Source organism: Eurosta solidaginis, chromosome 3 (genome assembly GCF_040869045.1).
Source record: "Eurosta solidaginis isolate ZX-2024a chromosome 3, ASM4086904v1, whole genome shotgun sequence".
Lineage (NCBI taxonomy): Eukaryota > Metazoa > Arthropoda > Insecta > Diptera > Tephritidae > Eurosta > Eurosta solidaginis.
The window spans coordinates 175,420,962-175,434,722 of NC_090321.1; the positions used below are offsets into that span (position 1 = coordinate 175,420,962).

Genomic DNA, 13,761 nt, shown 5'->3' on the forward strand with positions numbered 1-13,761 from the left:
CTTTTAATTACGACTGGCTTTTGTTATACTCAGCGTGCTTTGCACACAGAGTATATTAACTTTGATTGGATAACTGTTAGTTGTACAGGTACAAAGGAATCGAGATAGATATAGACTTCCATATATCAAAATCATCAGCGTCGAAAAAAAATTTGATTGAGCCATGACCGTCCGTCCGTCCGTCCGTCCGCCCGTCTGTCCGTTAACACGATAACGTAGTAGATATTGAGATATTTTCACCAAATTTGGTACACGATAATAATAGATTGGTAATGAACGAAATCGGAAGATAACCACGCCCACTTTTTACGTATATAACATTTATATATAACACAAAAATCCTGATTATTTTGTAAATAATACACCAAGAATGTTGAAATTTAACGTGGGACTGATATTGAGACCATTGACAAAAATTATAAAAAATTATTTAAAATGGGCGTGGCACCGCCCACCTGTGATAAAATAAATTTTACAAATATTATTAATCATAAATCAAAAATCGTTAAACCTATCGTAACACAATTCGGCAGGGAGGTTGCCTTTACTATAAGGAATGCTTTGAAGAAAAATTAACGAAATCGGTTAAGGACCACGCCCACTTTTATATAAAAGATTTTTAAAAGGGTCGTGGACGAATAAAATAAGCTCTTTGCAAAAAAGAGCTTTATATGAATGGTATTTCATTTCCCTAGTGGATTTATAACAATAAATAGGAAAAACTTCAAATTTGAAAAATGGGCGTGGCACCACCCCTTTTATGGCTCAGCAATTTTCTATGTTTCGGGAGCCATAACTCGAAGAAAAAATAACGGATCGTAATAAAATTGGTTAAACAGATTTGCCCTATAGTAGAAAATATTTCTGGTAAAAATGGACGGGATCGGTTAAAGACCACGGCAACTTATATATAAAACAAGTTTAAAAGGGTCGTATACTAGAATAGTAAGCTATAACTTAGCAAAAAATAGTTTTGAATCAATGATATTTCACTTGGCAAGTGTTGTTGTAAGTGAAAGTGGGGAGACAGTTTTTTGTAAACGGGCGTGCCACGTGTTATGCAGAAAAGTTATTCATCTGACATGAAATGTGCAATTGAAGCTCACGCTGAGTATATAATGTTCGGTTACACCCGAACTTAGACACCTTTACTTGTTTTTAGTTGAAGTTGATGTCCTGGTTTAATTACATGACGCTTACATACAACTATGTATTCAACATTCTTAGACATGTCAGGTTAGATTGAACGAAACCGCCATCGTGAGGACCTCACGTAGACTGAATGGGTCCATGGTGTTACTAGAAGTTTGTTTAATGACCAAACTAAAAAACCCTAAAAGCTTTCCAAGACCTTTGCTTATTGCCGCCTCTAAATATGATAGCTGTATCACTCATAATAGCAGGAGTCTTATCCTGGCAAGCGCAGGGCACATGCACAGAATCATGTGCAACTCGCGCCTTCACTTAATCTCACCCAATCTGATTGGGACGTTTACGTCTTTTTCATTCCCATCTATTCCCATTTGCCCAAGGACCCAATATAGATTTATGCTTCTCCCTTCCCCATTCTTTCCAGGGACTGATGTTGTGTTATGCGAGATTATTGCCTTGATTGCTGCTTGGTAGTCCATATAAAAGTTTAATTGGCTGAAGTTGAAGCTATATCCTTCCAGTGTTTCTACTCCTTTGGTAACCACTCCAGCTTCCATCTGGCAGCTTGTACGGATCAGCACAGTATACCGCAAAACTTACTCCTTCCTTTATTTTGGAACCATCGGTGCACTCGTGTATCGCTTCGTCTGCCATTAAGACATCCTTTGCCTCAACCATCCAACCATTGTGGCTCTAAGAGCCCCTTCGAAGTGCAGGTACGGAATTAGGTAGTGTGTTCATCTAGAAATTGATGACGCTATACAACTATGGCTAGCCCTCGTTGGAGTTGTTAAGGCTATAATCTTTGCAACTAAACCTGCAGTTAGAATGTGCAAAATGACACATTGCAGCCATCGGGGTGGTTTTCAGGGCTCCCGCAATGTCAAGCAGTGACGGCCAGCATTCCCTTTCTGAATTTTCGAGGTAGGCTCTTATTTGTGTGGCTGTTCACCAAATCCAGGCTCTATAGTATAAGCCATGTTTACAATCACTGTAAACACTTAATGGGGAAAAATGGCGGTAGACACCACGTACGCCCTAGCATTCTTCAACTTGCATAAAGTGCCGTCGAGGACTTCTTCGCTCTGTCCTTCACATTGAGCTTCCACGGCAATTTACGTTCCAAAATTATTCCAACACACGTAGTGCAAAATTTCTCCTGCAGGACCACTCCTTCTAGCTTAGGTCGGTTTAATTTGAGACCTTGTGCCTCTTAGTAAACAGGACCAAGTCCTGCTTCTCTACGTTGCCGGCCAAGCTGACATTAGATGCCCAGATATGTGTATCCATTTGGGAGCTAATTGTAACGTCATCGAAACTCCTGAGTAGATTGATTGATGACCAGCGTCCACGGAAAGTTGATGATACACCGCCCTGCGGCCTGCTCCTGTCCACTAATTTCGTGGCCTCATACAATCCTCAGTGTGAAGGAATCTTCGTGCAATTTAACATGCAACCGATCCATCTGGCTGGATGTGTTTCAATGTGGTTAAGAGCATCCGTGATCGCCCGTATATAGAGATTGACATTCTTTAACAGTTTCGCTTTACATTTTTTTAAAGGTTTATTTCGCAATGGCATCTTAATGAGCGGCGTAGCAATTGCTCCATTTGTACGATATATGGACGAAAATGCCATCGCCGTTCAGGTAGCTATCGCTGCGGGTATAACAAATGCATCTGAAATATCGTCAAGCGAGCTCGTCGATAGTCTACGAAAAGTAAATGCTTCGGATTTACTACAAGCTTCGGATGTCCTGAAGAAATGGTATGTGTATCCATTTATCAATTATCGTCCCAATGTGGAGCAAGAATCATGGCCTGATGCATTTATAACAAGAGATGTCTTCGAATCTTTCAACAACAAGCCTCCGCTGACTATGCCATGGATTGCAGGTTCAGCTTCAACGAAAGGCGAAGGCATTGTCATGGCACTTAAACTTGCTAGTAATCCAAATTTGCAAGCTGAGTTCAATAGCAACTTCGACGAAATGTTGTGTTTGGTGTGTGATATTCCTGTTGCCGGAAAAATGGAGAAAGCCAAGGAAATTATCGATCTTTTAGTTGCAAAGTATATGGGTGGAGTTCGTGAATTAAATAAAGATACGATGGATGGTTTCCTAGAGGTAAGGCAATGCACACTTGTTTTTTAGATACAATTATGTACAGTTATGCTCAAAAAATTACCACAGTCCAACAAAATTAGAACCTTTTCTTGCAACAAAGTAACCATATTATTTTCAGAAAAGGAAATTCGTAAAGATAATTTTTGCTGAACATATATAGGTTAGTCCAGCACGTCTGAGTTCCTTCTTATTTGCACTTAAAGATTAAAGTATCAGAAGATGCCTTCGCAAAAGTTCCTACAATTATGGTAGAGTTTCAACTTTGGTGGCCCAGAAAATATTTATACCTGTACAAAGCTTTATATTTCATACTACGACTTCAACTCTATATCATTTGTCACTCCATAGCCCTTTTACTCCAGAAGTGAAATTACCGAATAAATCTTTAGCAAAATGTATAACACGTATCAACTACTTACCTGGTGACTTCAGGTTGTATCACTTACTTACTTAATTGGCGCTTAACCGTTTAAACGGCTATGAAAATTTAAATCGTTTTCCACCTGGTCCTTCCAGCGGAATGGAGGCCGCTCTCTTCCTCTGCTTCCATAGGTGGGGTCCGATAAAAATGCTTTCTTAGGCGGACATCATCTTTAATTCCCATAACATGGCCTAGCCAGCATAATCGCTGCATTTCAATTCGCTGGACTATGTTGATGTCTGCGTAAAACTTGTACAGGTCATCATTCAATCGTCTTCGGTACTCTCCGTCGCCAAAGTGTTTTTCTCGAACACTCCCAGAGTGTCATGGTCCATACTTCTGTACCATATAGCAGGACGGTTACGATAAGTGAATTGTACACCATGATTTTCGTTTGCCGACCTAGTTTAAAGTAGCATTTATTGGCAAGAGCGATTCTTCGCTCGACTTCAAAGTTGGTATTGTTGTTTGTGTTAATGCTGGTTCCCAAATAAACGAAGTCTTTTACTATTTCCAAATTATGGCTGCAAAGGCGACAATGCGCTGACTCTTTTCTTGATGACAACAGGTTCTTCGTATGGTCCTCATTCACCATCAGACTCATCTTTCCCGCTTCTTTTTCCAGTTTGGAGTAAACAGAACTTACGGTGCGGGTGTTAAGACCGATGATTTCAATGTTGTCAGCATTCGCCAGGTATTTCAGGGTTTTGTAGAACATTGTTCCAGAGCGGTTGAACAGCTTATAGGCAGCACATTTTGGTGCTGTCGAAGGCGGCTTTAAAATCGACGAATAGGCGATGTGTGTATATTCTTTTTCATGGGTGGCTTTCATGATTTGGCGCATAATGAAAATCTGGCCTGAGGCCAGTGAGCCGATTTACGATGGGCTTCAATCTTTGGCACACTACGCTTAACAGGAACTTATATGCGACATTAAGAAGGCTGATTACGCAATTGATGGCGCAGTTTACAGGATCCCCCTTTTTGTGGACTGGGCAAGGAACACTTAGATTCCAATCGTCAGGCATGCACTCGTCCGACCATGTTTTGCAAAGCAGCTGATACATGGCATGACAGGAAATACATCAGCGTCCGCGGCCTTATTGTACTTTAATCTGGTTATTGCTATGCTGATTTCGTCATAATCGAGTGGGCGACATTTATTCCATCATCATCGATTACGGGATTGGGTTCGTCGTCCTGGGCAGTACATCGCTGTCTCCATTTAGAAGAGCAGAGAAGTTCTACTTTCATAATCTATGTACTCGTATTCTTTGGACATAAATTACAAGGTCGACGTTATTGTTCTTACAGGGGTTTGCCACGCACTTAAAACCTTCCGTTATTTCTGGTAGCTAGCAGATAACATTCAAACCTTTCTGCCTCTACGTTTTACTTTCTTTAAAAGTATCTTTCTTCCCTCTTCAACTCACGGTAGCGTTCACACACTTGTTGTGCTCGCTTTTAAGGTAGCCCTGTGGGCAGCGTCTTTCTTTCTTTTCTTGGCCGCGGCACAAGTGCTTTAGAGATATGCTCTTGCTGCTTTTGCATTTCATCGTATGGACTTGTGCTCTCATAGAGCAGGTGTGAGAGTCGAGTTACGAAATAATTGGCAGTCTGCTGTGAATGTAGGCTTTCGACGCCCATCTTTCCTTGTGTTTTTTGTTCTTTGCGTTTAGACGCGCAGAGGCGGGCGCACATTTTGCGAGTTGATGTTTGCCTCGAATCGTGCTCACATCTAATACACTGCCACCCGTTTGTCACAACACGTGGTCGATCTGATTGCGTGTAATTTGATCGGGGGACAGCCATGTAGTTGGAGTAGGGCAGGATTGAGAACACGTCCTTCCAACCTCCCAATGAGATGATTCCAAGACTCGCCCGTTGGGACCACCAGTTCCCGTGCTGATCGGAATCTCATGCATTCCGACACCCCAAACGCTAGAAATTCTATTATTATTAAAATATATTTATAATTTGTAATAATCTAAGTTTTAGGCTTAAAACGCCGTAATAATAAATAATAATACTTTTATGCATGTACATCGTGCTAGATATGACCACGTTTCGAGCACCGGCGAAGGCGATCAGCCCCAGACCATTAGGAGAGGTTTCATTGTACACTGAACTTTCCGGCCGGGGGGACAAAACACCTTGTTTGCCCACCTTGGTGGGGGTAGAGCTCGTATGTGATTCCAAGCGTCTTTCATCTTGGTGACGAAGTTTTTGCTCCGCCATGAAATTGGGTTTTCATGACAACTCCAGTAAATGTCACATTTGTTGATAGGTTTCTTGCCATTGTTTGTCCATCGCATTTATTGTATGACGGTGATGTCGGCTTTAGCTTTCACGAGGCGACTGGGCATTCCAGGTGAATGCCCTCAAATCATAGTCCTTTAAACGTTTGCAGGGGTCGTCATTAGTAAAGGGTTACCTTCTTATCCAACGCCTTAATTGTTTTTCCCAACGGATTTTCAGCGGCTATCCAGATGATACTTTGCCACAAGTAGTGAGCTCCTTACGCCGCATGGAAAGGAATTACCCTGGCTATTCCCTGATGTATAGTGATCAGTAGCTTTCCCCACTTACGTGGACTTCTGCACACGGCACCACCCTCCAGGCTTTATTACATGGCCACAATAAGCCAATATTTGTTTTCGCATATTTACATACTGTTGTAACAATGCTTAGACCTAGTTTACATATAACGATATTATCTTCATTGTTGTACTTAACTCCTTACCGTTAATTATGTAACTAGATTATTTAGAAGAAGAAATTTTATAGATGCAGATGTTTTTTCATAGAAAAAGTTCCACCTCTAGGGTGTTATCTCTAATCGGAAGCACAAAATAAAAGAGGAACGTAAAATTTTGACTAAAATTAATCTAGTTTCCAGGGAGAGTTTTTGTGTAAACTCGTAGATTATCTATTGACGATTTATTTAAGATTAAGGCATGTGTAAATGATGATATCAATGTCATGACATACGCAAACGCGTAGAGGTCCAAAAATCTTTCGAAGAACTTTTCTCTCGAACACTCCCAGAGCCGTTTCATCTGATGTTTTCATTGCCCATGCTTCTGCACCATATAGCAGGAGGCGTACAATAAGTGACTTGTAGAGCATGATTTTCGTTTGCCGAGAGAGGACTTTACTTTTCAACTGCCTACCTAGTCCAAAGTAGCATTTAGTGCAAGAGTGATTCTTCGCTGGATTTCAGAGCTGATGTTGTTGTTGGTGTTGATGATTGTTCCCAAATAAACGAAGTCTTTTAGTATTTCGAAATTATGGCTGCCAACAGTAGCTTGGTTGACAAGGCGCATATGCGCTGACTCTTTGCTCGATGACAGCAGGTACTTCGTTTTGTCCTCATTCACCATCAAACCCATCTTTACCGCTTCTTTTTCCAGTTTGGAGTAAGCAGAACTAACGGCGCGGGTGTTTAGGCCGATGATATCAATGATATCAATGTCATGCCATTTCATACTATAAAAAGAAGCGGTAAAGGTGGGTTTGATGGTGAATTAGGACAAAACGAAGTACCTGCTTTCATCGAGAAAAAAGTCAGCGCATATGCGCCTTGGCAAACACGCTACTGTTGGCAGCCATAATTTCGAAATAGTAAAAGACTTCGTTTATTTGGGAACAAGCATCAACACCAACGTCAACACCAATAAATGCTACTTTGGACTAGGTAGGCAATTGAAAAGTAAAGTCCTCTCTCGGCAAACGAAAATCATACTACAAGTCACTTATCGTACCCGTCCTGCTATATGGTGCAGAAGCATGTACCATGACAACATCAGATGAAACGGCTCTGGGAGTGTTCGAGAGAAAAGTTCTTCGAAAGATTTTTGGACCTCTACGCGTTTGCGATGGCGAGTACCGAAGACGATTTAACGATGAGCTGTACGAGCTCTACGCAGACATCAACATAGCCATTGAATTAAAACGCAGCGGCTGCGCAGGCTAGGCCATGTTATGCGAATGAAAGATGACGCTCCGGCCAAGAAAGTGTTTCTATCGGAACCCGCCTATGGAAGCAGAGATAGATCGCGGCCCTCACTCCGCTGGAAGGACCAGGTGGAAAACGATTTAAAATCCCTTGGTGTGACCAATTGTCGTCGGTTGGCGGAGAAAAGAAGCGACTGGCGCGCCTTGTTGGACGGCCATAACCGTTTAAACGCTTAAGCGCCAATTAAGTAAGTAAGTACGTCTGTGTAAATGTGGTCTTAGGAATGTTGAACGAAAGAGTAAGTGTGCACTAGAAAAATTCATTTTTAAATAAATTTGAATGAATCCCGTTTTTGTGAATAACGTATGTGTGACTGAAAAGCTTCTTCATAGATATACATTAGAGCGGGTAAAATTTTTTTTCCATCAGGTAGGTAGGTAGGTGAAATGGCTGCGACCGTGGTCGCCCAAGTAGCTATTTAAAGCCGTTTTGATGCCATGTAACTCGTCTAAAAACCTACGGAATGTTATGGTCAATGTATTACAACCAGCCAGAGTTGTTGATAAAATTAAGAATATTCGAGATTGCTATCACAGATAATCCTCTGAGGTCTTATAGAAACGGGGTTCCAAGGAACCTTAGCCGGGCTCTAGCTAGAGCCGGGCATTTACACATAAAGTGTTCTACTGTCTCCCTGGCATTTGGATCTTTGCAGCTTCGGTAGTACTCGTTATACGGAATGCCCATATTTTCCGCATGTGTACCTACTGCCCAATGTCCAGTGCAGACTGCCATCAGTTTGCGTGTGTTAGCTCTGGATTTGTTCAGAAGACTTCTCGTCCTCTTTCCATCATAGTTTGGCCAAATGGATTTTGATATCGCACAGGTGGTGATGTTATTTCACTTTGTTTGTGCTTTCTTCAAGTAGAAGCTTTGGATATTCCCCTTGTCTACTGCTAAGGGTATGCCTACTTCGACATTGGTTATTTCCTCGTTCATCTCCGATGAGCCCCTGCGTGCTAGCTCGTCGGCCTTCTCGTTACCCTTTATCCCCTTATGACCCGGGACTCATATAACGCGTATTCCATCAGGAGTATAGCAAAAACGTAATCTACAGATGATTCTAAGAAAAATTGCTGAAGACACCATAGCTCTAAGTCCGATTTCGAGGTCCCGATTTTTGCAAAATAGATATTTTGTCATATCAATGTAGGGTTTGGCCAAAAAATCTTCATAGCTTCTGATAGAATTATAGGAAATATATCATATTGGGTTTATGTTATTGATAAGTAGAGAGAAATTGCAAAGTTCACAAACGGCGATTGTTACTAGGACATGTTTCTGAATTTCACTTCTTCCTCAGCCAGCTTCTGGGGAACTGAGTATTGAACTCGAATCTGCAACATTGATACCAGTGTAAAGGCAGATGCCTTTAACCTCTCAGCCATATGAATGCCCCGCTGTTCGCCAGGCAGTTGGTCTCTAGGTGTTGCGTTTGTTGTAATTCATTTTATTCACCATGTGTACGTTTTTGCTATACTCCTGATGGAAAAAATCCATCCGTACAATTTGACCCGTTCTAATATACATATATAAATTTTCATAGAAAGTTGTAGTAATATTAGCGCTTTCTTTTCTATTAGCTCTTAGGTGATGCCAATTTTATTTATCCATTATACAAAACCATTGAGGCGAATGTAAATACAGGCAATGAGGCACAAATTCCTACAGGAATTATTAAGTTTAATTATCGCGGACCATATTCTTTTGCTGAATTTTTTTCGGGAGCCACCAAAGACTATGGCACTGCACACACAGACGACATTCTTTACCTCTTTGGTATGCCGTTTTCGGTCCCTCAAGGATATGCAAAATCTTCGCCAGAAGCTCAATTCGTTAAGCGTTATGTAGGATTGCACGTGGAGTTTGCCAAAACAGGGTGAGTGAACTATCATTTGTTGGATAATTTGTTGACTATTAATTCTGGCTTATGAATATTAAAAACACCGATTAAATTATACAATCATATATATTTTTTATCATCCGCTGTAGTTTTACTTTATTCACTTAACATGATCGAACATTTTTGATATTATTTCGCGTAGCCTGGAAGAAATCATTATCCGATCCGGACCAAAATTTATGTCATATCGTCTATTATAGTTTCAATAGTGCGACGAGAATTTAAAATTAATTGAAATTTTTTTGTATGAATCAAAAAAGTTAATTAACATATGTAAACGCGCTGGTAGCCTCGCTTTGCTTTGGAAACGCCTTGCCACCTTCGTCGCTTTGAAGCGAAGACTTTCACAGCTTCGAAATGTTATCTGTCAACGCTGACGTGGGTGTTATGGGTGCATTTCTTTATTCTTTATTTGATGACAACAAGTACTTCCTTTGCTTTACAGTAAGACAGACACTTCTTACCCCACTTTTAAGGCCAGAGAAAGCGGAACCAAGGCCATTTTTTTAAGGCCAATTATATTCATACCATCAGCAAACGCTATGACAGCTGGCGAGGATGAGATTTGCTGCTAATGTTTTCTTTTCCAGCATTACGTTAAAGAAATCGTTGAGGAGGGCAGCTTTATTTGAAGCCTGGGTCCTTCCCACAGGCAAAACCTTATTAATGTGCAGGGAACTTAAGTGCTCAGACATAGCCGTATAAAAGCAACTCCTTTTGGCGCTGTCAATCGTAAGCCGTCTCCATAATCCGCTTTCCGCTGGAGCCTGGTACGGTAGATTACCAACAAGAATTAAACAAGGGGCCACTTTTGTTTAATTTTTAAACATCGAAGCTCTCTTTCCCACCCGAAGAAGTTACCACTGTTTTCTACGCCGATGACTGCGCAATAATGGCGACATGTCCTGGCCCTCCCGTTGTTGAGCTATGCTGTAAAATTACCAACTTCCTCCTTATACTTCCCAGTTTCTTCGCCTCGGGGACCTTTGTCACGAGCGATATTATCTTGGTTGTGTTTGAAAAAAACGAAGCAGTAAAGCAATCTAGCAAACTGTTACCACCGACGTCATAGATATCAGCTGATTTACTTGTATCTTGTTGTTGTTATACACACGCGTTTACATATTTCCTGTTCACATTTCTTTTCTTCTTGATTCATCCGGCGGATAACGCTTTCTTGCCAAACCTTAAGCTCTTAATTCATGCATACTGGAGGAAGTTGCTTCAAAGTAGATTCTAATTCTATTAAATTGGAACGGCGTGCAATTCAATTCAATCCAAGGAAAGGGTTACGGTACACTCAGACAAAGGGAAGTATAATTTCCAACTTAACTTGTTGCCAAAACTGGCCAAGTTACATGTATACAGTCAAAACGACTTCTTTATTTTCCAAAAATAAAACTTTTTTTCTCTTGATCGGTTGATCAATTAGTCCAGTTAGGGGCCTATATACATCCGGATTCGTTAGGTTGTTGTTAACGGCGTATGTACTTATATTGTTGAATGCTACTTCAATGACCAGAGAGGCAAGGATGTTTAAACAGTAGAGATTAGGCTATGTAGCGCCGTCTCCGTAGTTTACCTTTGTTGTTTGCGTGATGATAGCTAGATATGGAGGATGCAATCCATTGTAGTAGGAGGAAGCTGCTAATTATCCTCTCTAGGGTCTTGAGTACGAAGGACCTAACCCTTCCCACAGTGATGGGTATATCTACAGCTTGCTTTGTTGCAACTGCTTACGTATTCCCTTCTGAGTTGCTCCAGATCCATTTAATTCTTAGCAGATAGCTTACAGTTTTTTGCGTCCTAGAAATGCTATTGGAAAGTTATTTAACTGGAAGAGTTCAACTTGTCAATACAGGAAGTGAAGTGTCGGGTATGAAAAACTCAATCCAAGGTGTTCCGCAGGGCTCCATCCTTGGGCCCTTATTATTTAGTATTTTTATAAACGACATTTTTTCAGTGTGTAAGCACATGAGCATGCATGCGTATGCAGATGATATACAAATGTATTTATCACGTAGTTTCGCGAACCTAAGCACACTTTGTGTCAAAGTAAATAATGACCTATCATGCGTGCAGTACTGGGCCAATAGTAATGGTATTTGCCATAATGCTAATAAATTGTTTGTATCTCCTATTTCTAAGAAAAAGTTCGTCGATGTACTATCTCCTAATATATGCACTGGTAATACTGCTTTGCAAACTGTAACTAAAATCACGAATCTGGGTTTCGTAATTAACTCAAACCTAACTTGTGTCGACCATATCAACTCTGTTGTTGGTAAAGTGTATGGTACATTGCGCAATCTGAGGCAATCTGCACCGTTTACGCCTCCTCAAATTAGAAGAAAGCTTGCCGTACAGCTTATATTGCCAATAATAACCTACTCTGAGCTAGTTTGCAACAAACTAGATTCGTGCTCTGCACATAAAATTGAGATTGGCCTTTAATCAGGCAACTCGCTACGTATTTGGGTTACGCAGGTTCGATCATATTTCTGCGTGGCGGTTTCAATTTTTGGGTTTTGTGACATATTCGCTTATCAGAAGGCTAGAAGTGTAATTTTCTTGTAAACCAAAGCAATTATAAGCGCATTCTTTTTAATTATTTCTCTTCACATTAATCTTAAACTGACCATTTTTTTTACTGAATTTTTTCCTAAATCGTCTACTTTAAGTATAGTTTTAATTAACTGCCTTTAATATAGCTACTATATCTATTTATATTTTATATCATTACTACTATACTTTATATAGCGTCATTAACTTAGGTTAACTTCAGTAATACTGTGTGTCCCTTTTTTATCCCAAAATTTTATTCAATATAGTTAAATACATTTGCGATTACCGTGTAGCTTTGGTATGGACAATTTTGATCTAGAGCATTTGAGAGTGCGGATGTAAAGGTTGCAACGCGGCCATCAAGCTTCTCCGTTGATGATGAGCTTTGTGAGGGCAGTTCCGGTAGGTCTTTAGTTAACAACTTAATGTGAAGTTCCCAGTGTGTATTACGTGGGCTATGCCTCAAAATGGGCTGATCAGCGTAAAAGTCTAACATAACGCTGGTATGAGAGGGTGGGTTCCTCAAACTAAAAAAACAACTTAAAAATTTGAAATTTTTTAAATATCAAAGAAAAAACTTTGATTACAGGCCCATCTAGATAACGCAGTGCGTTTTTATTATGTTATGCTGTAAAAGAAACTTTTGACTTAATTGTATAAAAATGTTATTCTACGATAAACTATATTTTTTGCATAATAGTTTTTAGAATCACACCAAAATTAGCAAGTTTTTTCTATTCTAAAAATGCTTGCAAATAGTACTTTCCTTATTTTGTTTGATTGCTGCTTTAAATTATCTGACTTTTTTCTATGAAAAGCATGTTTTTTCTGTTGCCAAATGTGACTTTTTATTTTTGATTTTAATTTCTATTCCAGAAACGTTGAAGCTTTTATGAAAACCGGCCGCTGTACAAAGGAAACATTTGCAGCACGGCAAAAGGATTCACGAATGTGTGATTATTTGTCCATCGTAAATGATACGGAACCATTTCAAATAGACACTATTTGGGATATCGAACGCATGAAATTATGGGATAATGCTTACAAAACATTTCTTTAATATAAACATTAAGTATTGTACATGAGAATTAAACATTCAAATAAAGATATTGTAACGAAATTGCTTGCAAATCCTCTTATTTGCAATTCTCTGCTAAGTTCGAATCACTAAACTGTTGAATAAATAACTCCAATTTGTAATAATGCAAAATGGTCTTTATTAAAGTACTTCACAATAACAAACTGTGCAACGAATAGCTTGCTTAATAACAACACTGATTGATAGCTCAATGAAACTCTACTATTCAAAATAACACTGCTATTGCTCGCTAGATATCGTCTTAATCAAACTGCTTGACAACTCAAATCAAACTGAATTACTTCTTACTCGCCTGCGCCACTTTTATAGTTTACGCTGCATACATCTAGGCTCTTCTATTTCCAGAAGTTACTAGTTAGTTTCGGCTACAAAATCGCCAGCCACAACTACGTGCACAAATTATTGCTCTCTCTTGTGACAACTCAGATAAGATATATGCATGTATTTGTGCATTGCCGCTCCGATGTTCGTATACGTA

The 13,761-nt window shown here is 39.9% G+C and overlaps 1 protein-coding gene across 8 annotated transcripts in view; it reads left to right on the top strand.

The window, feature by feature from the left end:
* The window catches only part of LOC137244649 (juvenile hormone esterase-like), a 37,579-nt gene extending 24,161 nt beyond the window's left edge, over positions 1 to 13,418 (top strand). For 7 of the 8 annotated variants that reach the window (XM_067773960.1, XM_067773956.1, XM_067773957.1 and 4 more), the window contains exons 6-8: positions 2,715 to 3,277; positions 9,300 to 9,595; positions 13,061 to 13,418. In XM_067773960.1, coding sequence (XP_067630061.1) covers positions 2,715 to 3,277; positions 9,300 to 9,595; positions 13,061 to 13,244 — 1,043 coding nt within the window. In that variant the 3' untranslated portion in view covers positions 13,245 to 13,418. The remainder of the gene's footprint in view (positions 1 to 2,714; positions 3,278 to 9,299; positions 9,596 to 13,060) is intronic. The other variant, XM_067773952.1, reaches the window with a different exon arrangement.
* Positions 13,419 to 13,761: the final 343 nt, after the last annotated feature.